The 26,386-nt window shown below is 45.1% G+C and overlaps 1 protein-coding gene across 5 annotated transcripts in view; it reads left to right on the top strand.

Annotated features, from left to right (window-relative positions):
- Positions 1 to 26,386, top strand: part of WWOX (WW domain containing oxidoreductase) — a 789,098-nt gene that overhangs the window by 13,171 nt on the left and 749,541 nt on the right. For all 5 annotated transcript variants that reach the window (XM_075940018.1, XM_075940019.1, XM_075940020.1 and 2 more), the window contains exons 2-4: positions 3,853 to 3,917; positions 6,548 to 6,605; positions 10,242 to 10,420. In XM_075940018.1, the coding sequence (XP_075796133.1) occupies positions 3,853 to 3,917; positions 6,548 to 6,605; positions 10,242 to 10,420 (302 nt within the window). The remainder of the gene's footprint in view (positions 1 to 3,852; positions 3,918 to 6,547; positions 6,606 to 10,241; positions 10,421 to 26,386) is intronic.

Raw genomic sequence — 26,386 nt, 5'->3', positions numbered from 1 at the left:
CATCTTTATTAATGACCTGGATGAAGGGATGGATTGCACCCTCAGGAAGTTTGCAGATGACACTAAAGGGGGAGAGGTAGATATGCTAGAGGGCAGGGATAGGGTCCAGAGTGACCTAGATAGATTAGGGGATTGGACCAAAAGTAATCTGATGAGGTTCAACAAGGACAGAATCCCAAGCATTGTTACAGGCTGGAGACCGAATGTCTAAGTAGCAGTTTAGTAGAAAAGGACGTAGGGATTACAGTGGATGAGAAGCTGGATATGAGTCAACAATGTGCCCTTGTAGCCAAGAAGACTAATGGCATATTAGGGTGCATTAGGAGGAGCACTGCCAGCAGATCCAGAAAAGCGATTATTCCTCTTTATTTGGCTCTGGTGAGGGCATATCTGGAGTATTGGGTCCAGTTCTGGGCTTCCCAGTATAGAAAGGATGTGGATGCATTGGAGTGGGTCCAGCGGAGGGCGACCAAAATGATAAGGGGGCTGGAGCGCATGACCTATGAGGGATTTGGGTTTGTTTAGTCTGCAGAAGAGAAAGTGAGGGGGGATTTGATAGTAGCCTTCAACTTCTTGAAGGGGGGTTCCAAAGAGGACGGAGAAAGGCTGTTCTCAATTGTGACAGATTGCAGAACAAGGAGCAATGGTCTCAAGTTACAGTGGGAGAAGTGTAGGTTGGATATTAGAAAAAACTATTTCCCTAGGAGGGTGGTGAAGCACTGGAATGGGTTACCTAGGAAGGTGGTGAAATCTCTATCCATAGAGGTTTTTAAGTCTCGGCTTGACAAAGTCCTGGCTGGGTTGATTTAGTTGGGATTTCTCCCTTGGGCAGGGGGCTGGACCTGATGACCTCCTGTGGTCTTTTCCAACTCCAGGATTCTATGATTCTCTCTCTCTCTCTCTCAAGCTCTTTAGTTAAACAATGGGTTGGAAAATTTTGGTTTGACCTTTACTTCTTTATTTCTTGAGGAATAAAATATGTCTTGTACCCAGGATTGGATAAAGATAATAGGCTGTGTTCCCAACCCCAGCTCTGCATAATGGCCAAACCACCTTACTTGGAGTGTGGGGGAGGTGGGGCCACTCTAGTGGGAGAGGTGGAGCCATGGTGTGTGAATGGAACCCTGGAGCCACTTGGAGAGTGTGAGGGGCAATAGAATGGTCACCTTTTTTTTTCTCTCCTGGGATATTAAAAGGTTTCTTCTTTACCACTGAGAGGCACAAGTAGTATTAGGGATGAAACAGCAGAACTTAATCCAGGCCTCACCCTTCCTACTCTTTTTATTCTGCTTGGGTGGTGTTTAGGGATGTAAGGGCTACTTATATTCCTCCTCCCCCTCCCCCCGCCTTGCTGCATGTATTGGAAGTAGCAAGGAGTAAGGGGAAGCAGGAGCTGGTGCTGTGGGGAGCCATCTTGCAAGCTGGTTCTCCCCAGCACCATCTCTGTGGTGCTGCCTCCCCCCAGTTCTGCTGCCTCTATTAGAGGCAGTGGAGGGAAGAGGGAGCTATGGGGCTGTCCACAGTCACAGCCCCTGTCCACAGGGATCTGAACGCTGGGACTCCCCATGGACAGGGGCTGCAGCGGGCTCTGCATTTAAAATGTAGTAGGATGCAGCAGGCAGTCTGGTTCAGTCCCTGATGGCGCTGGTCTGGGACCAAACCCTGCTGCATGTCTGTTATTTAAAATTCAGAAGGAGCCAGGGGGTGGGCAGGCTGCCCAGCTCCTCCTGCCTTTCAAATTGCAGAGTTGCAGCGGGGTTTGGTCCCAGAGCCGGAGCAAGCTGGAACTAAACTGGCTGCCGATCGACTAATTGAGTAGTCGATAAAAATTCTATTACTACTTGATTAGTTAAATATCCTGCTTCTTAACATCCCTAGTGGTGTTTGCAGAGTGCCCCAGAGCAGTGGGTCAACACCTCCTTGAGATGCAGAGTCAAGTTTTACCTCACAGAGCCTTTGCCCAAGTCTGCAGACAGTTGGAAATAGGCACCATTGCAGTGGTTACTCTTGGGGCATGCTTACAAGTTTTTCTTCCCAGATATGAACGTTAGAAATGCACTTTCTTTTAGATGAAAAGAGATTCTGATTCAATAACAAGCTAGTGTTCTAAGCATGGACAGGGGTGCCAACAGCCTCCATGGGCCCCTGGGCAAGGTTGAAGGGGAGGAGCGTGCTTCACACTCCTGGAAGGGGCAGGGCAGCCAGCCCTGAGTACCTCAGTGAGTACACTACGCTAGCCCCCAGGCAGCCCTCAGCACTGCCTGGAGCATTGCATTGCCTTTCCCCTCAACCCTTCTCACTGTCTGGAGTGTGCAGCGCTCCAGCAGCTGTTTAAAAGGCACAGGGCTCTAGTTGATGCTGCTGCAATGGCAGTGGCCAAGAGCCCCTTTGAATTGCTGGGCTCTGAGGCAGTTGGCCCCTTGATTTCCCTTCCCCAGAGGTGGTCCTGAGCATTTGTCTATAATCTATATGCCTTCATTTGGCCCTGCTTGTTTACCTGAGCTCAAATGTAGAAAGCCGTGGTTAAATTTATTTTTCAAGTGAATAGAATGGATGAGAGATGATGCCATTATGAGCCTGTTTAAATGAACCAATTACTACAGGGCTTCTCAAACTTTGTGATACCACGGCCCCTCTCTAAGTTGCTCGTGACTCCCTGGGGGTCAGGACCCACAGCTTTAGAAACGCGGAATTAATTAATAAATTGGTGGTTTGCTGGCCTGTAGCTAAGTAGTATTCCTTCTTTTGGGCTGTGTAAACTTCTGTTAAGTTACACTTGCTAAGGCAGACATCCCAAGTAGGGATGTAATAGTGTAATCGATTAACGGATACACAAAAGCTTATAGGTTAATGCTATAGACTACACGCATTTCCCCTCACCCTCCCGCTAGTAAAATTTTTAGCAGACTAGCCAGCATCCCTACTCATTCTTGGCTCATGCTGGGTCCAGGACCTACCCTTGCTCTGGCTCTGAATTTAAAGTGTATTAGCAACCAGGCAGGCAAGCAAGCAGCCGGCTCAGTTCTGGCTTGCACCAGGTCTGGGAGCTCAGCTTCTCCCTTCCTGTGTCAGAGGCAGCAATGTGAGGTGACAGGCAGCCAGTCCGCGAGGGGAGCTGGCTTCTAAACTGGCTCTCCTCATGGACCAGCTCCCGCCTGGTACCCTGGTGCCTCTCACAGCGCGGATTAGCAAAGGGCTCCTTGGGAGTGAGGCCAGATTGCACTGGCTGCCAGCTCACCCCCGGGCACTATAGAATAGTCGAGTAACTGATAAGAGTTCACAAGGTTAATTGACTATTCAATTAACCGATCTTTAACAGTTCTAATCCCAAGTCTTTCACATATGAAGATTACTTGGGCAAAACTTTGAAAGGGATTTTTGTGACTTCAAACTTTTCGATAATATATTCCCATTGGAATACTGTGGATCCAATTCATAATTGCATGTTTCATGCTGATCCCCCTTAAGATCATCAGCCTTTTAGTATGCAATCTCTGAGCCTGTTAATGTTGCTCTTTAATCGTCCAGAGGGATTGCTTGCTGTCTGCTAGCTTGAGTAATGAGACTTTGGATCCAAACTTGTGTTTGAATTGTAGTGGCTCAGCAAAGCCTAGCACCATAGAATCTGGTTACCCTACGTAGCACTGATGAAACTACTTTTAAACAGCAAGGGGCTACTATTAATGTTTATGTGGAATATATTTCTTTTCTCAAAAGCTTTTCACCACAGAAAGTTATACTCGGAATGCAGGAGGGACACTGCTGTGATGATACATTGTATTTGAAGGTAAACATTAGAAATGCATCTTTAAGCTACTTTTTAATAGTCTTTTTTAATTTTTTTTTAAACAGTCATCTTGAAGAGAAAACCCAGTGGGAGCATCCTAAATCTGGAAAGAGAAAACGCGTTGCTGGAGGTTTGTGTTGTGCTTTTGTAACAAAGTAATGATCAGAATGGATGGAGGATCTAGGTGGAAGTTTTTTGCTGAATTTGGCCCCAGTCCTGTGAGCTATATTTTATAAGCAAAGCACTGTTGATTAACTGGGCCCCCCCATGTTTGCAATGGGTCTGTGCATGTTTAGTTTGCATGACTGTTTCTACATACAGGCAAAGAACAGGCAGAAGTGCAAAAGTCTTCTGTTTCCTGTCCTTGGAATGGATGCAGAGACTTAGGGCAAGATTCTTAAATAGTGTTATGGCCCCTTTACACTACTTAAGTGACAGAAAGCATTTGTTTTGGCTGTAAGTGTCATTTCAGCTAGCAGAAAGTTCTTCTCATGTAGGCGAATTCCTTCTTCCAAGTTCCAAACTGGCCCCTTGATTAGGGATGTCAGCATGCAAATAACTACATGATTAACCAATAAGCCTGGGCTTATCTGTCAATCCTGTCAACTACATACATTCCCCCCTCCCCCACTGCCTCTGTCAGAGGCAGCAAGCGGGGAGAGGCAGGAGCCCATGCCCTCCCCCACCCCCATGCTTCTGCCTGTGATAGAGACAGCAGAGTGGAGGTTGAGGGGGCAGACGGGAGCTGATACGCGTGGGGAGCAGGCTTTTAAACAGCTCTTCATGCATGCTGGCTCTGTGAACCTCCCTGCCCCCCCTCTTACTGCCTCCAACAGAGGCAGCGGAGGAGGTCAGGTAGGAGCTGCTGCTGCCTTCACACACTGCCCCTCTCCTCCACACTGCTGCCTCTATCAAAGCAGGTGAGGGGGCAGGAGAAGCAGCGCAGAGTGGCAGGCTGGAGCCGGTCTGCATGGGAAGCTGTTTTTTAAACTGGTTCCCCCCTGTGGCCTAGTTCACATTTGCCATCCTGTGCTGCTGTCTCTGATATAGGGGCAGCAGCACGGGGTGATGGGGCTGGGAATGCACTGGCTGCCGGCCCCGTCCACGATCAAATAGTCACGTAACTGCTGAAATTCAATGTGGTTATATGACTATTCATTGCATGCTATCTAAGGGTATGTCTACACTACCACTCTAGTTTGAAGTAGGGTGGCTAATGTAGGCAATCGAAGTTGCAAATGAAGCCCGGGATTTAAATATCCCGGGCTTCATTTGCATCTTGCCGGGCTCCGCCATTTTTAAATCCCCGGTAGTTCGGACTCCGTGCCCACGGCTACACATGGCACGGAGTAAGTAGTTCGAATTAGGCTTTCCGTTACTGTGGAACGAGGTGTAACGGTAGTTCAAATTAGCCTAATGCAAACTACCTACTCCGTGCTGCGTGTAGCCGCTGGCACGGAGTCCGAACTACCGGGATTTAAAAATGGCGGTGCCCGGCAAGATGCAAATGATGCCCGGGATATTTAAATCCCAGGCTTCATTTGCAACTTCGATTTCCTACATTAACCACCCTAGTTCGAACTAGGGTGGTAGTGTAGACATACCCTAACATCCCTCCCTTGATACCTCCCTTCCTTTTGCGTTGAGCAGATCTCTATCACTGGAGAGAATAAAATCCCTTGTTTTCTATTATGATCTCTTCTTGCTTACCAAAAAGATTGTTGGTCAGGGGAAAGCTTCAATAAATGTAGAGGATAAATAAAAACTGCATTTTTAAAGGAGGCAAAGTTGTACATAGAAAAGAATAGTCCTTCATTAAGAGTAAATGATGCATGACATTAACATTTTCAATAGTCAAATCTAATATTAAAGGGGTATTAGTAACATTTTGGCTGGCGATGGGGAAGACAGCATTATAAATAGGCATGCCAGACTTAGACTCCATCACTAAATTTGAATTTTTTATTTGATCTTTTATCCAACTTATTGTGTCAATAAAATTTCTAAAGCCTAAGGAAAAGGATAGGCTGTTCATGTGCAGCCAATGTTTAATATGGTATCAAAATGCGCACATACCTAATTGGAACACTTTCGGTATATTTCAGTCACCGCCCTGATGAATTACAACTGATATTTTCAGCCAAGTAGCTTCTATGAAATAGCAGGAAAGTTCCTTGTTTTAAACATTTTAATGGGTATGTTGTGGTTTGTAGGAAAATATTCTGTTTTACATCTTCTTGCTTCTTTCCTTGAATGTATCACATTCCTAATATACATACACTAGTGCCTATTCCCATGTTGTGATATGTACTGTGCATTATATACAATATTGTAGAATCCAGTGTTTTGATAGCCATTGTACTTGACCATGCATTCACACTAGCTCTGTCCTAGCTACATGGGATATGTGCAACATATAAGGAAACAGGATCAACCTGTGGGTTTGTACTGCAAGTAAAGTAATTTGTGAAAGGTTTATGAGCCTTCTGCAAACATCTCAGTATCCTTTAGTAATGACCATATGTCACACCATATTTGTTGTTCTATATGTCCTGCATGTTAGACCTTTCATCTGAGACTCTTTCCTTTATTTTGATGATTTGTGAGCCATTCTTGTTTGTAAGCTTGGTTTCATTGTTAAAGTCAAGCATGTAGGAGTACTAGGGATGGAAATCCTTGTATTTATTTCCCATAGTTAGCAAGGCTAAGAGTTCAAACTTCCTGTAGAAATTGCTTTGAGAGAGATTTTCTGTATTCTAGATCTGCCATATGGGTGGGAGCAAGAAACAGATGAAAACGGACAAATCTACTTTGTGGAGTAAGTATTTGAATACATAGAACATAAATGAATAGGTGGGCTGATGACACATTGCCCCCACACCCAGCACTGGCTCATTGGTTTCCATTGACTGGGAACTGTGGCCAGTGGGAGCTGCAGGGAGGACTACATCTCTCTAAATCAATGTATATTTCCCTCTGATCAGTTTCTGCTTGATGCATCATGGGAAATGTGGTCTGGCTATGGAGTCTGGCACAGAGGGAAGAATGAGGGAAGCTTCTGAAATATAACTCCCAAGCGTTGGTAGGAAAATGCAGTTTAATGTTGAATCGTAGAATCATAGACTATTAGAACTGGAAGGGACCTTGAGAAGTCAAGTCCAGTCCCCTGCACTCATGGCAACACCAAGTACCTTATAGATCAGGGTCAGCAACCTTTTCAAACCAAAGAGCCAAACTATATCAAATTCAGAACAAGTGGTCAACAAAGAGCTGTATAAGAATGCCCATTTGCATGACTGAAAATATACAACTTAATATTGATAACTGACATGATTAATAAGAGCATAAATGAAACCTTGTACTCACAGATTTTATTTAATGGGACTTCTGCTATTGCATCTTTTCACACATTTCTTTGAAGTTAACATCATAACTGGTCAAATCCAGTTTCATGCACACATTCAGGCTGCCTTCTGTCAATCTTATGTCAGGGAACTGGGGATGAGGGGGTGCAGGAATCTGGGTTGGAGTGTATGAGGGGCTCAGGGTTGGGGTGTGTGGAGGTGCAGGAGTGTTATGGAAGGGAACTGGGGATGTGGGAGTCCAATGTACATAACAGACGGACACTTTCGGCACATGATAGCATAGATTACATTTCTGGATGCGCAGGAATATGTGTTCTTGATCTTATAACTCACTTGGTTAGGTCCAATAATGGTATCAGCAGAATGAATATGTGTTCATTTTTTTAAATTGTATCCTTTGGTATATGTGGTTGTGACTATTTTCTTCCACTATTTGATCTGAGGAAGTGGGTCTGGCCCACGAAAGCTCATCATCTAATAAACCATCTTGTTAGTCTTTAAAGTGCTAAGTATTGTTGTTACACTCGCAAGTTCACTTAAAAGAAAGGCAAACATTTTGGAATGACTGGCTGTGAAGAGTAGAATGCAGACAGCAAGCATGAAAGAGATGGTGAGGATTGGGAAGTAGTATAAATGGCTCAATAGGCACTTGGCTAATTAGTTTCTATTCTCTGATCTTAAAGGTTTCTAACTTGCAGCAGTAAAAGGAAAGCTAGATTTCACTTCAGCCAAAAGATGACTCTATTACAAACGTTTGAGTATTGAAAACAAGTTCCCTTGCTTTCCACAGATCTATAGAAAAGAGTATCCCTACAACTCTCATAAGATCACATTGTCTGGGTGTGACAAGTAGCAGTGGGATACAGTTTACACTGGGAATTTATATCAGCATAACCAGGGCTCGACAAATTATGGAAAACCCTACTCGCCAAACAAAAAAGGAACTTGCCACCCTCCCCCCCCCAAAAAAAGTGTTTTTTTTTTTAATGGCATAAATTCCTAATAAGAATAAGAACAGTAATTACTAATATTTTATTAATAAATATCACCCAAGTTGTTGTTAAATATTTTATAAACCTCTACCTTTTCCCTCTGCTGCCATGTCTCCTCCCGTTGCTCCATCAGCTCCCCTGGTGCCTGCTTCCCCCAAGCCCCTCACCCTCCTCTGCTGTCCTGACTCCTGCCCTTCTCTTTGTCTTCAGCCTTCCTGAGATCTGCCTCCCTCCACCAGCCCTTCTCTCCCCTGTGCCCACTCCTCCAGTAGCCCCACTCTGATCATGTGAGCTACCCCTCCTCATCCCCTCTCCTAACCTCCCTCTACACACCTGCCCTGCCTCTCTCCTCTGGTGCTGATCCCTCCCCTGCAGGTGTCTGCCCTTTTTTTGCATAAAGGCAAAGGCACTTCAAGTGAACTCCCCCTTTCGCTCCCTGCTGGGTGACAGCAGCCTTTTCCCTGCCCTGTCCAGCCCCTCCCTATGGACAAGCACCCCTCACTCCCAACCCACAGAGGGAGCAGGGTACAGGGACAGCACAGACACAGAGGGGTGCAGGGAACAGTGGGGAGGTACAGGGGTGGCGCGGGGAACAGGACGCACAGAATCAGAGGGACACGGATCGGGGAGAGCAGAGTGCAGGATGCGGTGGAGGCACGGGGATTGGGACGCAGAGAACAGGAGGGACAGAGGGATCAGGGTCTAGGGGCAGTGCAGGGAATGGGCAGCACAGAGCTGGGTGGGGAGGGATCGGGGGGGGAGCAGGGTGTGAGGTGCAAGGGCAATGCAGAGCCAGAGTTGCAGGGAAGAGGGAGAGCAGGGGACCTAGGGTGCAGGGGAGTAGGCAGCGTAGGGAACGGGTGGCTCAGAGACAAAGGGGCGCGGGGCGGGCGCAGCGAGCCAGGCAGTCGACAGGGAGCAGTCTCTCTTGCCGATTTTAAAGGGCCGTGGCAGGACTGGAGCCAGCGGGGCGGGGCGGGGTGGGGCCTGGCTGCGCCTCGCTGCAGCCAGCTACCGGGGACACACGGCGAGAGCCAAGCTGTCACGGCCCTTTAAAATCGGCAGGGCCACGTCATGCCAGAATCCTGGTGTCTGCCAGCGTCCTGCCCTCTGGATCACGCCCCGCCTCCTCGCGCCAGAGCTGCACACAGGCAGCCCTGTGGCAAGAATTGCTGCACTTCCCCCTCTCTGGTGGTGCTCCTCTTCTCCACCGGCCAGCGGATTGGATAGGGCCGTGCCGCCCGTAGTGCGGGCTTCAGCCAGCCCATCACAATGGCCCACCGAGCCAGTCTGCCCCTGCACTCGTCAGCTGGTAAAATCTACTCACCGCGGGTGAGTGTATTTGTTGAGCCCTGAGCATAACTGTGTCTTTCAGGAGCAGTGTTGTCTTCAAGTCATCATTGTCAAGTCCATGTCGAGTCTCGAGTCTCTAAAGTCACTTTCGAGTCCAGTCCCAAGTCGAGTCTCAAGTCTTAATTTAAAAAATGTCAAATCACTTTTGTACAAGCCATCAATATTGGCATTTTCGGACAATTTTTTCACCGTCAATTTAACAAAATTAGCAAGTCTCAAGTCACAAACAATGAACCTGAGTTGAGTCTCAAGTCAAGTCATCTAGGCAACTTAAGTCGGACTTGAGTTCAAGTTGTGGGACTCGAGTTGTCAACTCTGCTCAGGAGTGTGAAAAATGTATACCTGTGAAGGATGTATTTGCTATACTTATATATACCCTGGAGTAGATAGTGCTAGGTCAATGGAAGAATTCTGTAGACCTAGCTGCTGCTTTTTGGGGAGATGGATTACCTAAGGTGATACAAGAATGCTTCCCATTTTTTTGAAGGTAGTGCCTATGCTGAAAGCTAGTGCAGTGCAGTTGCAGCAGTGTTTCAAGTATTGACAAGTTATAACTCTTAAAGGTCTTTGTGCCAGAGATTAAAAAGGAGAGAACAAGTCACATGTTCTGTTAGTAACAAGACAAACTGATAGAAAATTTGCAACATTTCTGTGTTTCCATAGTGCTTGCATCCATACAACACTGCATAGAAGAAACAAATTAGTTTGAAATCTTGTTTCTGTTTTTTTTTCCAACTTTTACAGCCATATAAACAAAAGGACTACGTACCTTGACCCCAGACTGGCATTTACAGTTGAAGATAATCCAGTGAAGTCTACTTCTAGGCAGAGATATGATGGAAACAGTACTGCAATGGAAATCCTTCAGGGTCGTGATTTGAGTGAAAAAGTGGTTATAATCACTGGAGCGAATTCAGGAATAGGTAGGTCAATGTGACACTTGATAAGACGTAATATTTTACCCACTTAAATACCAGGTAGTTTTGATCTAAAACTGGTTAGATATATTTTAAAAATATACATTCACCCTTCAATTCTGAATTGAATTCACATCCATTATTACTAAGATGAAGTTGATTGGAGAATTCGTTTTCCCCCAAATCATCCTGATCATTCATCTCCTACTGTAGTTTGTTTGTGTGTAGGCATTTTATAGGTAAAGCTTTTTTAAAGTTACTGATCAGTTTTTTACAAATAGGAATTACTTTTGAGGTTTAAGAACGGCTTAATTAATTTCCTTTTCAGAAGAGGGTCCATAGACTTATGTAGTTTGCCCTACTTCTCTTGCCACTCCCTTGGTTTGAGTCCTTGCGAGTATGGTTGTAGTAAAAGTAAACTGTACGGGCAGAATGTCTCTTCTGTTTCTACTGTTCAATTTTTGGAGGAGTCAAAGTTGCGAAGACATGGTTAGATAGGAACAAGGAATCCAACTTGATTCTCTCTGAGGCTAGTGCAGGTAATCCACTGAGCTCTCCAAAATGTTATTTAAAACTTCAGTTGATTTTAGTCCTTTTTTGTAGCCTATATTTTGATTTGTAGAACCATCACAGCAGTAGTGGAAGTATCCTCATGCAAGTTGTCACAATTGTTTTTAAAACAGAAGCAAGTTAAATAAAAAAACTTCAAACATCATACTTTTGAGATGCATGGCCTGTTAACAATTCTTTTGCACAATGAAAGGATTTCTGAACCAAGAGTCAGTCTGAATTTCCTTAGTACAGTTCATCCTTAAATCATTTAAAAGGGAACATTCTCTGATTTTAGTAGTTTTAGGCTACAACAGGCTCTTAACTTTTCTTATTGTCAGCACATGTCTTGGTTAAAGCTGTTTTTGGCAAGTTTTATATCCGTGACTGAATAACTTTATGTAAACTCTCACAGATTTATCTGGCGTTGCTTGGGTCCTTAACTCAATTTTTTTTCTTTTGGAAAATAAAAGGAAAATGTTACATGCTTTATTGAAATTATTGTGTTTTTGAGGTGTTAATTATTGAACACTTATCCTCATTTGTCCCCCTCCCAAGAGCTTTTTAAATTGAATTCAGTGCTAAATATCTGAGACTGTTTAGCTCAGAAATAACTTTGAACCAGGTGAGGTGGAGAGGGAGGGGGAGGGAGAGAGGGAGAAAAAGAAAAAAATCTAGGTTATCTTGTCAACCTATTGAGTGAAACAGTGTTCCACACTTGTATAGAGATACTGTAGTCCAGGGGTGGGGAATCTAAGGCTAGGGAGCCAGATGTGGCTCTGGTTTACTTGGATCTGGCCCCCGCTGTTCGGGGGGTTCTCCCCCAACATTGGGAAGCCCATGCTGGTGCTCCAGTCTCCTCACCATTCACCTGTGGAACACACAATCTACTAGTCTGAGCGCTCCCAGGCTCTGGTGTGCAAGAGGAATGTGGGAAGTGTGTTTCTCATTCTCAGTCGGGGGGCCACATCAGTGAGGGTTTTTTTTTTTGCTTACTGATTTTTCTGTGGATCAGCAGAATGTGACCCTAAAACGGTTCTCCATCCCTGCTGTCGTCAAAGGGTTTGACACTTCATCCAAGTTTGTGATGTCTGTGAAAGGGTAACTATTTTTGAGAAAATGTCTGGATCTGTACAAACAGACTCATGAATGGAGACAGACGGATGCAGATTTCTAAAATATATAGAATCATAGAATACTAGGACTGGAAGGGACCTTGAGAGGTCATCGAGTCTAGTCCCTGGCCCTCATGGCAGGACCAAATACTGTCTAGACCATCCCTGATAGATGTTTATCTAACCTACTCTTAAATATCTCCAGAGATGGAGATTCCACAACCTCCCTGGGCAATTTATTCCAGTGTTTGACCACCCTGACAGTTAGGAAATTTTTCCTAATGTCCAACCGAAACCTCCCTTGCTGCAGTTTAAGCCCATTGCTTCTTGTTCTATCCCCAGAGGCCAAGATGAACAAGTTTTCTCTCTCCTTATGACACCCTTTTAGATACCTGAAAACTGCTATTATGTCCCCCCTCAATCTTCTCTTTTCTAAACTAAACAAACCTAATTCTTTCAGCCTTCCCTCATAGGTCATGTTCTCTAGACCTTTAATCATTCTCGTTGCTCTTCTCTGGACCCTCTCCAATTTCTCCAATATAGATAGTTCCAAAAGGTCAAAAAGAGAGAGGTCAGATAATTCAGGCATTTGTGTCTAATTCATAGACTCCAGGGAATGAAGTCCTTTTCTGCACAGGAGTTTCAGATTACAGAGGATAAACATAGTGGTTGCAGCTCCATAAAAGCTGGAACTCCAAGTCAGGGTGTTTGTTTGTTGGACATCATTCTGGTGAAATCTTGACTCGATTGGAGCCAATGGGTATTGGAGTCAATACTTCAAAGAGGCTAAGATTTCACCTTCAATCTAGGTTTATGTACAGTTGAACCCTAAAAGTTAAGCAACTGAATCTGTATGAGGGCAGTTAAAGAAGTTGTCTTATTTACAGTAGAGGCAAAGTTTCTACAGCGATCACTAGGAGTTGGAGGTGCTCTTCACCTTGGTGAATGCTTAGCCACTCATTTCATTATCCGAGTATTGATTTTTGTGCTTAACCCTAGTATCTCACGTTGGAAAATATTGGATGAAATCTTGGCTCCACGAAAGTCCTTGGAAAAACTCCCACTGATTTTAACAGGGCAAGGATTTCCTCTACTCTGCTTGACTTCTGTACTCATCTGTAAAATGGGCAAAATATCTAGAACAGAAGTCTGTTGTGAAGATTACAGAATACTTGTGTGGTAGGGGTTAAATATCAGGTAATTGAATAGCTGTGTAACCACATGAAATCTTATTGGTTACATGACTATTCAATAGTCTCTGGGGGTGAAGCCGGCAGCCAGTCCCCCCCAGACCCACTCCCAGGGAGCTCCCCTCCCCACTACTCTGCACTGCTGCGTCTGTATCAGAGGCAGCAGCAAGGGGAGACACTTTAAAAACCAGTTCCCCACACAGACCGGCTGCCTGCTGCCCCACGCTGCTCCCTTTGCCGGGGTCCGAGCTTCCCACAGACAGAAGCTGCTGCGGGCGGTGTAGGGGACGAGATTGGTGTAGGCTGCTGCCAAGCAGCCTCTGTACACAGCAGCTGTGGACAGAGGCTGATCCATCAGCAGCCCCTGTCGGTGGGGGATCTGGGACCCTCCCCCCCCCACCCGGACAGGGGCTGTTGCCAGGGACCAGCCTCTGTCTGTGCTGAGCCCAGGCTTGCCATAGACGGAGGCAGCAGTGCAGTGGAGTTAGGGTGGGACATACGGCACTGCTTTTATGCTAGTTCTTTCCCCAACACCAGCTCCTGCTCCTCTCCCCTTGCTGCCTCTGATATGTAGGTAGCAAGGGGGAGGAATGTGTGTAGTCGACAAGATTAGCCAATAAGCCTAACTAATTGATTAGTTGATGGAATTTCCATTGACTACTCAATTAGTTAACAAGGAGGGTGCTCGCTCCCCTTCTGTGCCTTTGCTTTGAAATATACAAGAGCTGGCCATGGCTCTTGTACATTTCAAAGGGAGCGGCACAGCAGTCGGGACTCAGCGCGAGCAGGAAGTGCGCCGTTTCCCATGTTGCCCCTCTGCCTCCCTGTGGAGACAGTGCTGGGGGGAACCAGCTCCTGCTCCCCACCCTCTTTGGTGCCTCTGATACAGAGGCAGCAAGGGGGTGTGAAGTGACTAGTGAAGTACAGGAAATCCCTGAGATACGACCGCCCGAGTTGTGGAACCTCCCCACCCCCGCACTTACAGCCAGTTTTGTAAGTGAAGGGGCTGAAAACCCCCGATTTACGTCCTCAGCCTGCATTTACAATGGCGCACGACGCCTATCGTAAATGAGGGTTTGAGTTATGACACCCCCGACTTGCAACCCTTCCCCAGGAACTGATTGTGTTGCAAGTCGGGGGCCACCTGTAGTGACTCTACCTGATAAAGCTAGGCTTATCAGGTAGTCAACTAGTCATTTACATCCCTAGCTAGTAAATATCAAACTTTTTTCTTTCTTTAACTTTACAGATCTTGTCTAACCATATGATAAAGATTCTTTAGATCTTGTTTTGTTTTTTAGCCAGGACTGAAATTTCATACTCTGAATATTGCATCAGAAAAATATTGTGTGCTACAACACTATTATGATCAATTTTATTCTCTGCTATGAATGGTAATGGTAATAGGTTAACCCATCTATTTTCACAAACTGTGTTCCTGCAGTCTTACTGACACTCAAAGTAGTTCTTTTAAAGTAAGTGAGATTGCTGGCAATATATTAAGGGCATATCTAGACTACACTAGACTTTCGAAAGAGGATATGCAAATTCCGTGCAAATTTTTCCTTAAAAAATGAGTTTTACGCGGCTTGCTGACAAAACCGTGTCTTAATTACTTTCACTTTCCTGCAGAATTTGCATATCCTCTTTCGAAAGTCTTGCGTAGTCTAGATACGCCCTAAGTGAGTGGCAAATGCATTAAGTATTACCCTGGTTTGATTTCAAAGGAAGAGTCATTTAATTTGTATTTTGCCAATACTTTCATACAAATAAAAATAATTCTTTAACATTTTTTCCACTAGAGGGCTGTATTGTCATTTGTAAATATTAAACAAAAGAACTTTTTATATTTTTCTCTGTGGTTTTTGTTAAATACTTTTGAATTTTTGTAATGTATATTATGTGTTTTTAATTATCAATGCTGAAGTTCAAAGTGTGAAGTATGTTAGCTATTTCATTGAGTTCTAGTCTATAAGAAGATGCAATATTTTCAACTTCGCAGTCTGTTTTGCCCAGTTACACAATGTGCATATTTGTAGCAGTATTTGTTTTTAGTATCAGGGAGACATATATATTTGAGTGTGGTTTATATATTTGATGGAAGCTGAATACACAAATATTACTCTAAATTATGTTACATCTAAGGTTACTCTATGACCTTGAAACTATACCCCAGCTTCATTTTCCTTACACATTGGTTACCTAACCTATTATAAATAGTGACCCTAAGCTGGAGGGAGAGGTAGATATACTGAAGGTAGGAATAGTATCTAGAATGACATAGATAAATTGGAGGATTGGGCCAAAAGAAATCTGATGAGGTTCAACAAGGGCAAGTGCAGAGTCCTGCACTTAGCATGGAGGAATCCCCTGAATGGCTACATGCTGGGACTGATTATATTAGACGAGAAGCCGAATGTGAGTCAACAGCATGCCCTTGTTGCTAAGAAGGCTAGCATCATATTGGGCTGCACTAGTAGGAGCAGAAGTGATTATTCACCTCTGTTTGGCACTGATGAGGCCACATCTAGACTGAGTCCAGTTTTGCCCAAAAGGATGTGGACAAATTGCAGAGCGTCCAGCAGAAGGTTCAGAAAACTATTATGGGGCTGGGCACAAGCCTTAGGAGAGTGGCCAGGGAACTGGGCTTATGTAGTCTACAGAAGAGAAGAGTGTGGGGGGATTTGATAGTCTTCAACTTCCTGAAGTGGGTGAGGGATTCCAAGGAGGATGGAGCTAGGCTGTTCTCAGTGGTGACAGATGCCAGAACAAGAAGCAGTGGTTTCAGATTGCAGTCGGGGCGGGGGGGGGGAGGGGGGGGAGTATAAATAACCTCCTACTACTTATGTTGTGTTACACATTTGTCCCTCTACACTTCTACAATATACCAGCATATCTTTGTGCTGGTGCGGACTTCGGAAAACTTTTTTTAAAAAAGCTACCTTATATGAGATGGTTCGTTTCATCGCAGTTTCATTTTTACTTTAAACTAAATTTAACATCCCTATTGTGCATGGCTGTTTTGTAAAATCAACTATTTTTCAAGCAAATACAGGAAAAAAATTCAAAAACTCTTGTACTGAACATGAACTGTCCATTTTGCTTTGTCTTAACTCTTGACTTACAGACCCTTTTCATTTCATAAACTTAGTTGATCTGGGAACATTTCCTCTATTTCAAAACCAATGACTGTGTATTAATACTTTATATTAAATAGAAAATGATTTTGTATTGCAGATGACTAGAGACCCTAGTCAGGAGTGAAGCCCAATTCTACTAAGCACTGTTAAACTCACGAGAGCTTTCATTATACACAGATTTGTAGTATAACACATAAGGATGCCAATACAAAGCTGCAGTAGTCAGTGTATTGGTGCCTAGAGTAAGGATGTATTCTTTTAATATATCACAATTTAAGCATCAGTAGTATTGTTATTCAACTGTTTTGGATAAACTGGTATTTGGATTTATAGAGGTTTTTAAAAGCCTTTTAAAAGATATTTCCCTTCTCCTTGCCCTTGTCTGAATTACTGTGGTTATTGGTGGGCTCTGCTCTTTACCAGAGTTTGACTTGCATGTCATTATTAGAATACTAACTGTTCTGTACCTTCTGAATGGAATGGAATGTATGTGAAATGAAGTGTAAATTCTCAGTAGTAAATGCTACAGCTAAGGTTAGTTTCAAAACAACATTTGCGTATTCCTAAATACATCTCAGTGTTGTAAAATCTTACTCACCCCAAGAAAGTAAGATATCTTGACAAGTGAGTACCTATTAATTTGCATACCGTCATCATGACCATGTATAGGTGGTGAGATTTTGTTCATAGATGGTTGTGATATTTAAGTGATTGTATTTATCATGCACTTTGACTGTCTTGTTTGCTCTTGTCCAGGGGAGGGACATATGATTTGCTGGGTTTCAGGGCAAGGTGTGCACTTTCAGAAGGGGCTGGGCCTTGAATAGAAGAAGTAGAGTGCACTTCTAATCTAATCTAATTTTAACATCCCTATTCTGGGTAACATGTGAACTTCAGACTAATAGAAATTCCTCTGAATTTCTAATGAACAGATTGTTATGGATTATATATCCCACACATGTGATGGAAGAGCTAACATGGACTACAACTCAGTTAAGATACCTGGAAATTGGGTCTGCACCATTTCTTCTTCCCTCTCCCTGAGTCCCAGATGAGGAATGAGCTTGTTGCCTTGCATAAAGAGAGGAAGCCCAGAGCAGAAAGGGGGGGGCAGGGTCTGCAGCAAGGTGCTGCAGGAAAGGACATTTTCCCACAGTACTCTCTGGAGCAGGGAACTAGAGCCCAGAGGATCACTCCTGGGGTCATTAGTCTGTATAAGGGACAGGGAAATGGGAGAGAAGCCAAGGGTAGTTTGACATTGTTTGGTCCTTTGTTGAGGCTATTTGAATGCTAGGGGTAAGCCTAAGAGCCCTCCAGTGTAAAGGAAGTTCGACAGATGAGGAGTCTGGGTTCACACAAGGTAGAAGCTACTGAATTATGGTCCTGACCTTGCTTGCATAATTTGAGCCGTCCAAATTAATAAATTACTTCAGAAGATGGGTGGTGCTAGCTGAAGGGTCTTGGACAAATATTTTTCAGGAGCACTGGAAAGGGTCTGTTTGCAATGCTACCACCAGCTAAAAGGAGAGCATTCTGACATGGCAACCTTATGAAAGACAGACACAGAGTGCTTACATTTAGTCCTAAGAGGTCCCAAAGCTTACTGTCATAACACAGTTTTAGACAGAAAGGTATTGTAATTTCAAGAGGCTTTATGGGGTCTCTTCTCTTTCTATATCTAAAGCTTGTATATTTGGACAAAAGCTAACTAAGAGTCCGGCTCTAGTAAAATGATGCTTGTGTGCTGGACCATCATACTGCAGGATTGAGGCCAAAGGCAATTTGTTGTACAGGTGGATCCAAGGGAGCTTCATGTAAGGGCAGGCATGTAGCATTCATCCTCTTTACAATCTTTAAGACACTTGGCTAATGCAGTGGTTTTGCTCGCTTTTTTTAAACAGCTTTCTAAACTGCTTATGGAGACATTTTTGGGTCTCTGGTACTCAGCAGTTACCTCTTTCACCAGAAAGCTTTCCTATATAGGTGGGAAATAGTATACAATCTCCTGTATGAAACGTACACTTTATATGTGGGTCATGCTCTGATGCTCTTGAATATTGCTTCATCCTTCTTGGATCTATGGACGGAAAGCAAGTGTGAATTAAAATACCCACTGACATGTCCTTTTGATTATTATTCTTCATAAATCACAGGTTAAATAATGTGTTCTGTATTGCCCAAAAAGATCACTTTGAGAAATATGCCAGACATGGGAGCTTGCTCAGGCTTTCAGCAGAGGGCATAATGCTCTTATTCTGAATGGCTGGTGATTGGTCTGTGTAGTGTGTATGATGTTGAGTCCTAACTAGACAGTACAAATGACAGTGTCCTTAGTCAAATCCAGATCATATGGGAGGAATAAAGCAGACCCAATAAATACCAGTGAGGACTATTATGTTAATGATATTGGTCTGATTCCTTAAGTATGTTTACTGCCTCACTGTATTACATAGCTCTTGGTGGTCTCAGCCCATGCAGACCCTTGTCTGAATTAGTAAGGAATTGCTCACCTCTGCTTTTGGAGCAAGAGGAAACACTTTTATTAATCTATGTAAGCCTGCATGCATTTCTCTCTGAACACAGACATTGCTTTATTTTCTAATTTATGTCTTTATTCTCTTTTTATTTGTTTCCAGGTGAAATAGTAGCTAAAATGATTGTGAACTAGCATACAACTTCTTCTATAAAAGATTCACTAGACATGCTGTCCTGTTTCAGACTCCTTTTCAGATTTGTTGCATAGCTTTTGAGTCTGTTTCATAGTCGGTGTTTGATTTTTACCAATCTTTTTTGCAAGCAGATAGTACTTTAAGTGTATGTGGGGCGGGGAGAGAAATAAGACTTTGAAAGGAATAAGAAGCACTCAGGCTTGGTTGTTCAGCTGTAGTGAAAAATAAGAGTATTTTAGTTAAGGATCTTCTTGCATGGATCTTCTTTGTTTTTGGTCTGCTTTGTACTGTTGATATTATGTAATGCACACCAGTCACATAATGCAGCCTTTCATGCAGCAGGGCTTTTTAAATGCAGATTAGCTGATAAAATGGTTTTGGTTTAATTTGCTATAATCAAATGCAAACACTGAGAGAAGTTACTTGCATATTGCTTCCACTACTTACAGTGCCTTCGGGGGTATTCCCTTGCTGCATAATTAAACTGGGTTTCTTACCTGTGTTTTAGCCCCTCTGCCATCCTCACAGAAAACCCTCTAAGCTGTATTTGAAGACTGGGTTAATTTACCCACCTGGAGTATAGGTTAAAATCCAGAGACTCCAGTTTAACTCTGGATGGAGTCCTCCCATTTTACAGTCATCATACTTGAATGTTGATGATCCTCCAGTGCCCTTGCCATAATTCCCCCAAAGGATGGACATGGTTTCCCACAATTGATTGGGAAAGAATCTTAGCACAGAGGGTTATGTCCTCCGAGTCATTCTGGTGAGACTAGAAGAACGCATAAGGACAGTGTAACACCAGTAAAGGTTTGCTATGAGGATGTTTACATCCAATATAGACCAATCCAGGTGCTTAGGCCCGGTCATTTATCACTCAGAATAATGTGCCGTCAAGATGTAAGGCTTGTCTACACTTGAGATGCTACATCTGCTCTGCTGTAATGCTTCAGTGTGGACACTATGTATACTGAGAGGATCCTGAGCGGTGGTAGCTGGACTAACAGAAGAATTTGTTCATCTACTTACTTCTGGCTTAACTCAGTCATCTTAGTTATGTCAGTTAGTGGTTTGGATTTTCTTATACCCCTGAGCAACATAGCTGGGTCAACTTAACTTTTTAGTGCGGGCCGGGCCAGGCCTCTTCAGAGGAGGAGTAAAGAAGACATGTGGGAGTTAGGGCCTAATTAAGCACAATGCTCAGAGGCAGCACTTGCCTATTCCAGCGGGCCTTGAAGCACAACTCTGCTGCAGTAAAGGTCCTGCAAAATCCAGAGGAGGGAGTTTTGGCTCTACACTGTTCCATCTGTGCTTTTTTTTCCGCATTCTCCAAGTCTTTCTCTTGCTCCTTTCTTCTTCTGGGATTAGCCTAAGATGAAACTACATGTTTTGTAACTTGGATAAAACAATTGGGGAGTGTCCCAGCCTTTACAAATGTGTGAACTACATTGCCAACTAACTCAATCTCTTAATTTCAGGTGATAAAATCTGCAATGAATTTTATTGTTGTGGGGTGAAGGAAGAAGGGAGACTTTTTGATCAGTAGATGGCTCCTGTGCCATCACCTGTAATTGTTGACTATATATCTAGTTATGGTGGCTTACTCTTGTAGCCTTTCTTATTGGCTTTGTGGGTTGATCACTGCTACCACAAGAAACTAGAGATAGGAATGATAACAGTGGATATTGTTTGTTTAATGCAGAGATAGGAGATGGTTGCAGGAGTTGTGCATACAAAAAATCTCACTCACTCACTCACACGACTGTCACAATCTGGGTCTGTGTTCTGGTAAGCATATACCATTCTTTATTTTTCATGTACAGGCAGTCCCCGACTTACGCGGATCCGACTTATGTCTTACGAACGGGGCTTTCTCAACCCGGAGGTCGAGGTGGCGGATTGCTACCTGTGAGCTCCGGGCGAGAAAGCCCCGTTCGTAAGCTGCTCCGGTGCCCCTGGTCTGCTGGAGACCGTCCCCAGCAGACCACAGGCACCGGGACTGAAGCTGCAGCCACGGCGGGGTCCCACGCCTCTGAGACTTTGCCAGACCCCGCTGCCGCTGCGGCTCTGCTCCCCATGTCCCTGGTCTGCTGGGGGGGGGGGCGCAGCTAGTGTGCCCCCCCAGCAGACCAGGCTTTTGTTTTGGACCCTGGGGCAGAGCAGCTGGGGCACTGCCGATTGGTCCTGCAGCGCCGCTCTGGGCACTACTGGACCAACCCGGCAGCACCCCAGCTGCTCTGCCCCAGGTCCTGATTCAGCCGCTGCTGGTCAGTTTCAGCAGCGGCTGAATCAGGACACCTGGGGCAGAGCAGATGGGGTGCTGCTGGGTTGGTCCAGTAGTACCGAGGAGCGGCGCTACTGGAGCAACCCAGCAGCACCCCAGCTGCTCTGCCCCAGGCGTCCCCAAGTCAGCTTCTGCTGAAACTGACCAGCGCTGACTACAGGAAGCCCGAGGCAGAGTTGCTCTGCCCCGGGCTTCCTGGAATCAGCTGCTGATCAGTTTCAGCAGCAGCTGACTTGGGGACGCCTGGGGTTCTTAAGTTGATTCTGTATGTAAGTCAGAACTGGCGGTCAGTTTCAGCAGCGGCTGAATCTGGCGCCAGTTCCGACTTACATACAGATTCAACTTAAGAACAAACCTATAGTCCCTATCTTGTATGTAACCCGGGGACTGCCTGTAATTACTTCATTTCTCAAATTCTCCATGTGCACTATTGAAGCAGAGATGTAAGGAGTGAGAAATTAGTCCTGATATCTCTAATAATGCAGTCACGTTCAGTACTGTATGTCTGCTAGTGTTTTGAGTATTCTCGTTCATCGTTCTTTGGGTGATTGCTCATGTCAATTTCACATTAGTATGCAGGTGCTTGCCACATGCACTAGTGCTGGAAGTTTTTCCCTGAGCAGCATTCATAAGGTAGTGTCTCTGATGACCCCTAGAGTAGTGCCACCATAGCATGGTATAAAGCAGGGGTTCCCAATCTTTTTGACATGGGGACCAGAAAATCCATTCACGAACTTTTGGAGGACTGGTAATGTTTATTTGCATATTCATTAATCAAATGATGAACATTCAAATAAGTTGTTTCTGGTCCTCCCAAAACCCCGGTGCCAGCTTTAGCAAAGCTTTTGATATGGTCGCCCACAATATTCTTGCCAGCAAGTTAAGGAATATGGATTGGATAAATGGACTGTAAGACCGACAGAGAGCTGGTTAGACTAGGGTTTCCCAAACTTTTTACTTTAGTTGGAACCCTTTTTTTTCCAATACTGCTTTTTGCAGCCCAAAAATATAAACACATAAAAAACAAACTGAGAAAATACCAGACATATAACATGTCTGGTATTTTCTCATTAGGTAATTTGTTGTATTATTAGATGTATCAGTTTGTAGTTTCGAACTGCCTGGCTGGTAAATGTGCTCAGGCTGCATGAGTGTGTCTACCAGCCAGACAGTTCGCAACTACTCGAGGGGAGTGTGTGTGTAGGGGGGACAATAGAATCCCCAGGCTGGACTAACTCATGCGGGGAGTAAAGGAGGAACAGGGGCAGCGTCCCAAGATCTACATATGGCCAGGTCAGTCCCACTCCCTGCAGGCCGATTCATTCCTCCCCCCTGGTTCCCCCGCTGTGCCACTGGCCAGCCCCACTTCCTTTAACCCCCTCCCGGGCAGCCAGGTCCACTTCTCCTCCCAATCTCCCGTGGCCAGCCCCACTGCCTGCATCCAGCCCTCCTTCCAGAGGCCGCTGCTTCTTCCCGCCCCCATCTTCCCCGACCAGCTCCCTGCCCCCAACCTCGCACCCCCCGGCAGCCCTGCTTCCATCGGCCTCCCAGTCTCCCCAGCCTGCCCACATTCCCCCATCCAGTGCTGCTTCTGGTGGCCAGCTCTCCCCTCCTCCTCACCCCAGAATCCCCTGGCACCTGCACCTTCCCTTAGCCCTGCACTCTCCTGGTGCCTCCCCCTTCCCTTACTGCTCCTGCCCCCTTTGCCCTCTTTTTCCCTGATACCCACCCCCTCAGCACTCTCTGCCCCATCCTCTCCTGCCCCTCTGTACCCTCACACATCACTTGCTCCATCCCCACCCCTTCTTTCAAGCCTTCTCCCAGCACCTCCCCCTCCAGCCCCCAATGCCCTTCTCCTCTCCTCTCCTCTCCTCTCCTCTCCCAGCATAACCCTGTCCCCCCTCCCACTGACACCTCCCCTCCTGCCCTTTCCCTCATTGTCTGCACTTGGCCCCCTGGCATTTGTGTCTCTCTCCTGCACCCTGTCCCTTGGTCCCTTCCCCTCCCAAGCCCCTTCTCCTTCCACTCCTCCCCCTCCGCACAAGCCCGCCTCTGCCTCTTCCTTGCCTCCGCCCAAGCCCGTTCCCTACCTTCTGCCTTCCACATTGTGGGGCCAGAGGCAGCCCAAGCCAGCGTGGCCCCACCACGTGCCTCTGAAGACTTTTAAAATCTCGGGCCGTGACATCACGTCAAGCCTGGGCGTCCTCCCCGCCCACGTGCAACGCTGCACATGGGCAGCAGCAGGCGGTGAGGAGGAGCCGCGCACGGCGAGGATGCTCTGGGGGCGGGGTGGGAGGACACACGGGGGGGGGGAGGGGCTGCGCCAGGCTGAACTAGGGGAGAGACCCAGCTGGCACTTCCGGGTTCAGGGGCGCGGGGCCCGAATCGGCCTGAGGCCGGCCCTGCCAGTAGTCACCAGCCATGCTGAGGCCTGGTATTTTTTTTCCCCACGGCCCGGTAACGGGCCGCGGCCCATAGTTCGGGAAATGCTGGTATAAAGGTTACTGCATGCCCACCCCACCCTCAGCTCATCACTAACTTTTCTCAATTTAGCAACTCTTGTAGATAGATGTTCAATAGTTTAACTAAACTAACTGTTAATGAGGTTAATGTTCATTATATTGTTCCAATCCCCAAGCTTCCATCTATATTTTGTATAGGCATCTAATGCCTGTTACCAACCTCTATGACAACTGCCTATGGTGTTTCAGAGAGGGGAGCATTAGTGATAAGAGCTGAATTTGCACATTGTTCAAGTCCTGAACCGAAAAAGAGAGGAACATTTGCTTATTGGCACTGCCCCCGACAGGGGAGAGGGTGCCTGCCTCAACCTAGAATACTGTGCCCTTGGTACAGAGTGCCCTGTCAGTGCCATCTGCCAGTTGGCACCACTCTCACTTGCCAACTCCGGTGAGGAAGGCGAAGGCTTCTACCTAGGGGGATTTCTTCTCTGTTCTCAAAGACAAAGGACTTGGTGACCCAATCTTTAGGCAAGGCTTTGTTGGGTCCCTTGAGAGCATCTTCCCAACAGCACGGTCCATTGCCTGGGAATCTATCATGCCAGCACTCCTCTGTGCAAAGCCATCAAGTCTCAGATATGCAGATAGGCAGGCATTGCAAACACCCCTCCAGTTTCCTGATGTGGGATGAAGGCAGAACTCATTGGTATGGTGGCACAGAGCTGCTGAGGAATGTGCACCTTGGTACTGCTTCATGGAATATCAGCCTTGGTTTTCTCTGGTGTCTGTCATGGTATTTCTTGCACTCTCTTTTCCTTGGCCATCAGTCTTGTTCCAGATCCCAGCGCCAAGGGAAAGATGAAGGGCGTAGATTGCCCAGTGACCATCCCAGATGTGCCTTTACCCAACCTTGCATACCTGAAGCATGGATGCTTCATGGTTGAGTGAGGCAGAGCATATCTGCTCAGGAGAAGTCCAGCATGTCCTTTTGGGAAGCAGGAAACCTTCCATGAGACTGATTTACCAAGCAAAGTAGACAAGGTTGGACTCGATGACCTCTCGAGGTCCCTTCCAGTCCTATTATTCTATGATTCTAAGGTTCTCCCACTAGACATTGGAGCAAGGTATCTCCATGGAAAAGGTGATGGGGCAATCAGTTCTCAATTGCCTGCTACAGCTCAGATGCCAAGGTCTCTCACACACTTACATTTAATTGCATCTTGCGGCCATCTCTGTTTTCCATGGGCTGATTCAGGAGCAGACAGTGTTTCAGTATGATGATGGTCTGGTTCCTGCGGGGTCTTAATGACTCTGTCTGTAGATGGGGGACCCTGTCCTTCAGTGGGATCTCATCCTGGTCCTCTCCGAGCTCATTGGGTCATCCTTTGAACAGCTTGGCACCTGCTCCCTCTCCCAGTTGTCCTAGAAAATGGTATTTTTGGTTACTGTGACGTCAGTCAGGTGTGTTTCAGAAATCTGGGTTCTGACCCCAGAACCTCTGTAAATTCTTTCTTCAAGGACAAGGTCCAACTTTGGGCCCACTCAGCCTTTTTTTTAAGGTTGTGTTCTCCTTCCACATGAACCAGGACATCTTCCTGCCTGTGTTCTGCCCCAGATCTCAAAGGACAGAGGAAGAGAGGTGGCTATATAACTTAAATGTTCGGGGGGCTTTTTACCTGGGATATACTAGGTTGTCCTGCAAGTCGTCTCCCCTTCTTGTCAGTACAGCCAACAGGATGAAAAGTCTGTGTGTGTCCACACAGTGGCTGGCCAACTGGATTACCTCAGGTATCTGGACCTGCTATGAATTGCCACTTATTACCATTCATCTATCAAAATGAATTGCAATGACTGAAAATAGCAAGGAGCAAACGGCTTTTTAAAACGGGTTTAATCAAAGTGTTAGTTACAGTGGTAAAGACCTTTTAATATGATGGAGCTGTTACCATCCTTTTAAATAAAATCTTGCTGCGTAAGATTGTTTATATTAAAGAACTTTTTTGAGTGTATCATGTGTATTCCTTTTTTGAGTATATTCCTTTTTTGAGTATATTCCTTTATGTGGCTTAATCTATTTGAATACAAGGCACTGCTTAATTTTAATATGGCTCTTCCTTGATGATTATTATAGTTCACAACAGTTAATGAGTAAATTTCATTAGTCAGAAAAGCTCATTTATGAGGTAGACTAGAAATGATATCCGATTTTCATATTGCTTTTTTCATGTCCATTTTGATGAATCTATTTATTACTTCTGTAATGAGTAGTACACATGGTTGGTTAGTTAAGTTATTGAACTTTATCAACCTTGGCTGAAATTCACAATGCATGCCAAACTTCTTGTAACATGTAAGAAATTACATCTTGACTAAAAGGTTCAATAATGATTACTCTTGTAATGGAATCTTTTTCACAAAGAATGGGATTTAACTGTATGCCTGTGCTTGTTTTTTAATTAATTCTAACCCTGAAATAATATACCTGTGATTTTGTACTAAAAATGAATTAATCTAAACTACATTTCTCACTGTATTCAATTGTTATGAAAGGGTTAAAGACTTGTCT

This window comes from Pelodiscus sinensis, chromosome 12, assembly GCF_049634645.1.
Source record: "Pelodiscus sinensis isolate JC-2024 chromosome 12, ASM4963464v1, whole genome shotgun sequence".
NCBI lineage: Eukaryota > Metazoa > Chordata > Testudines > Trionychidae > Pelodiscus > Pelodiscus sinensis.
Note: the sequence above shows the minus strand (reverse complement) of the source record. Positions and strands in the feature narration are given on the sequence as shown.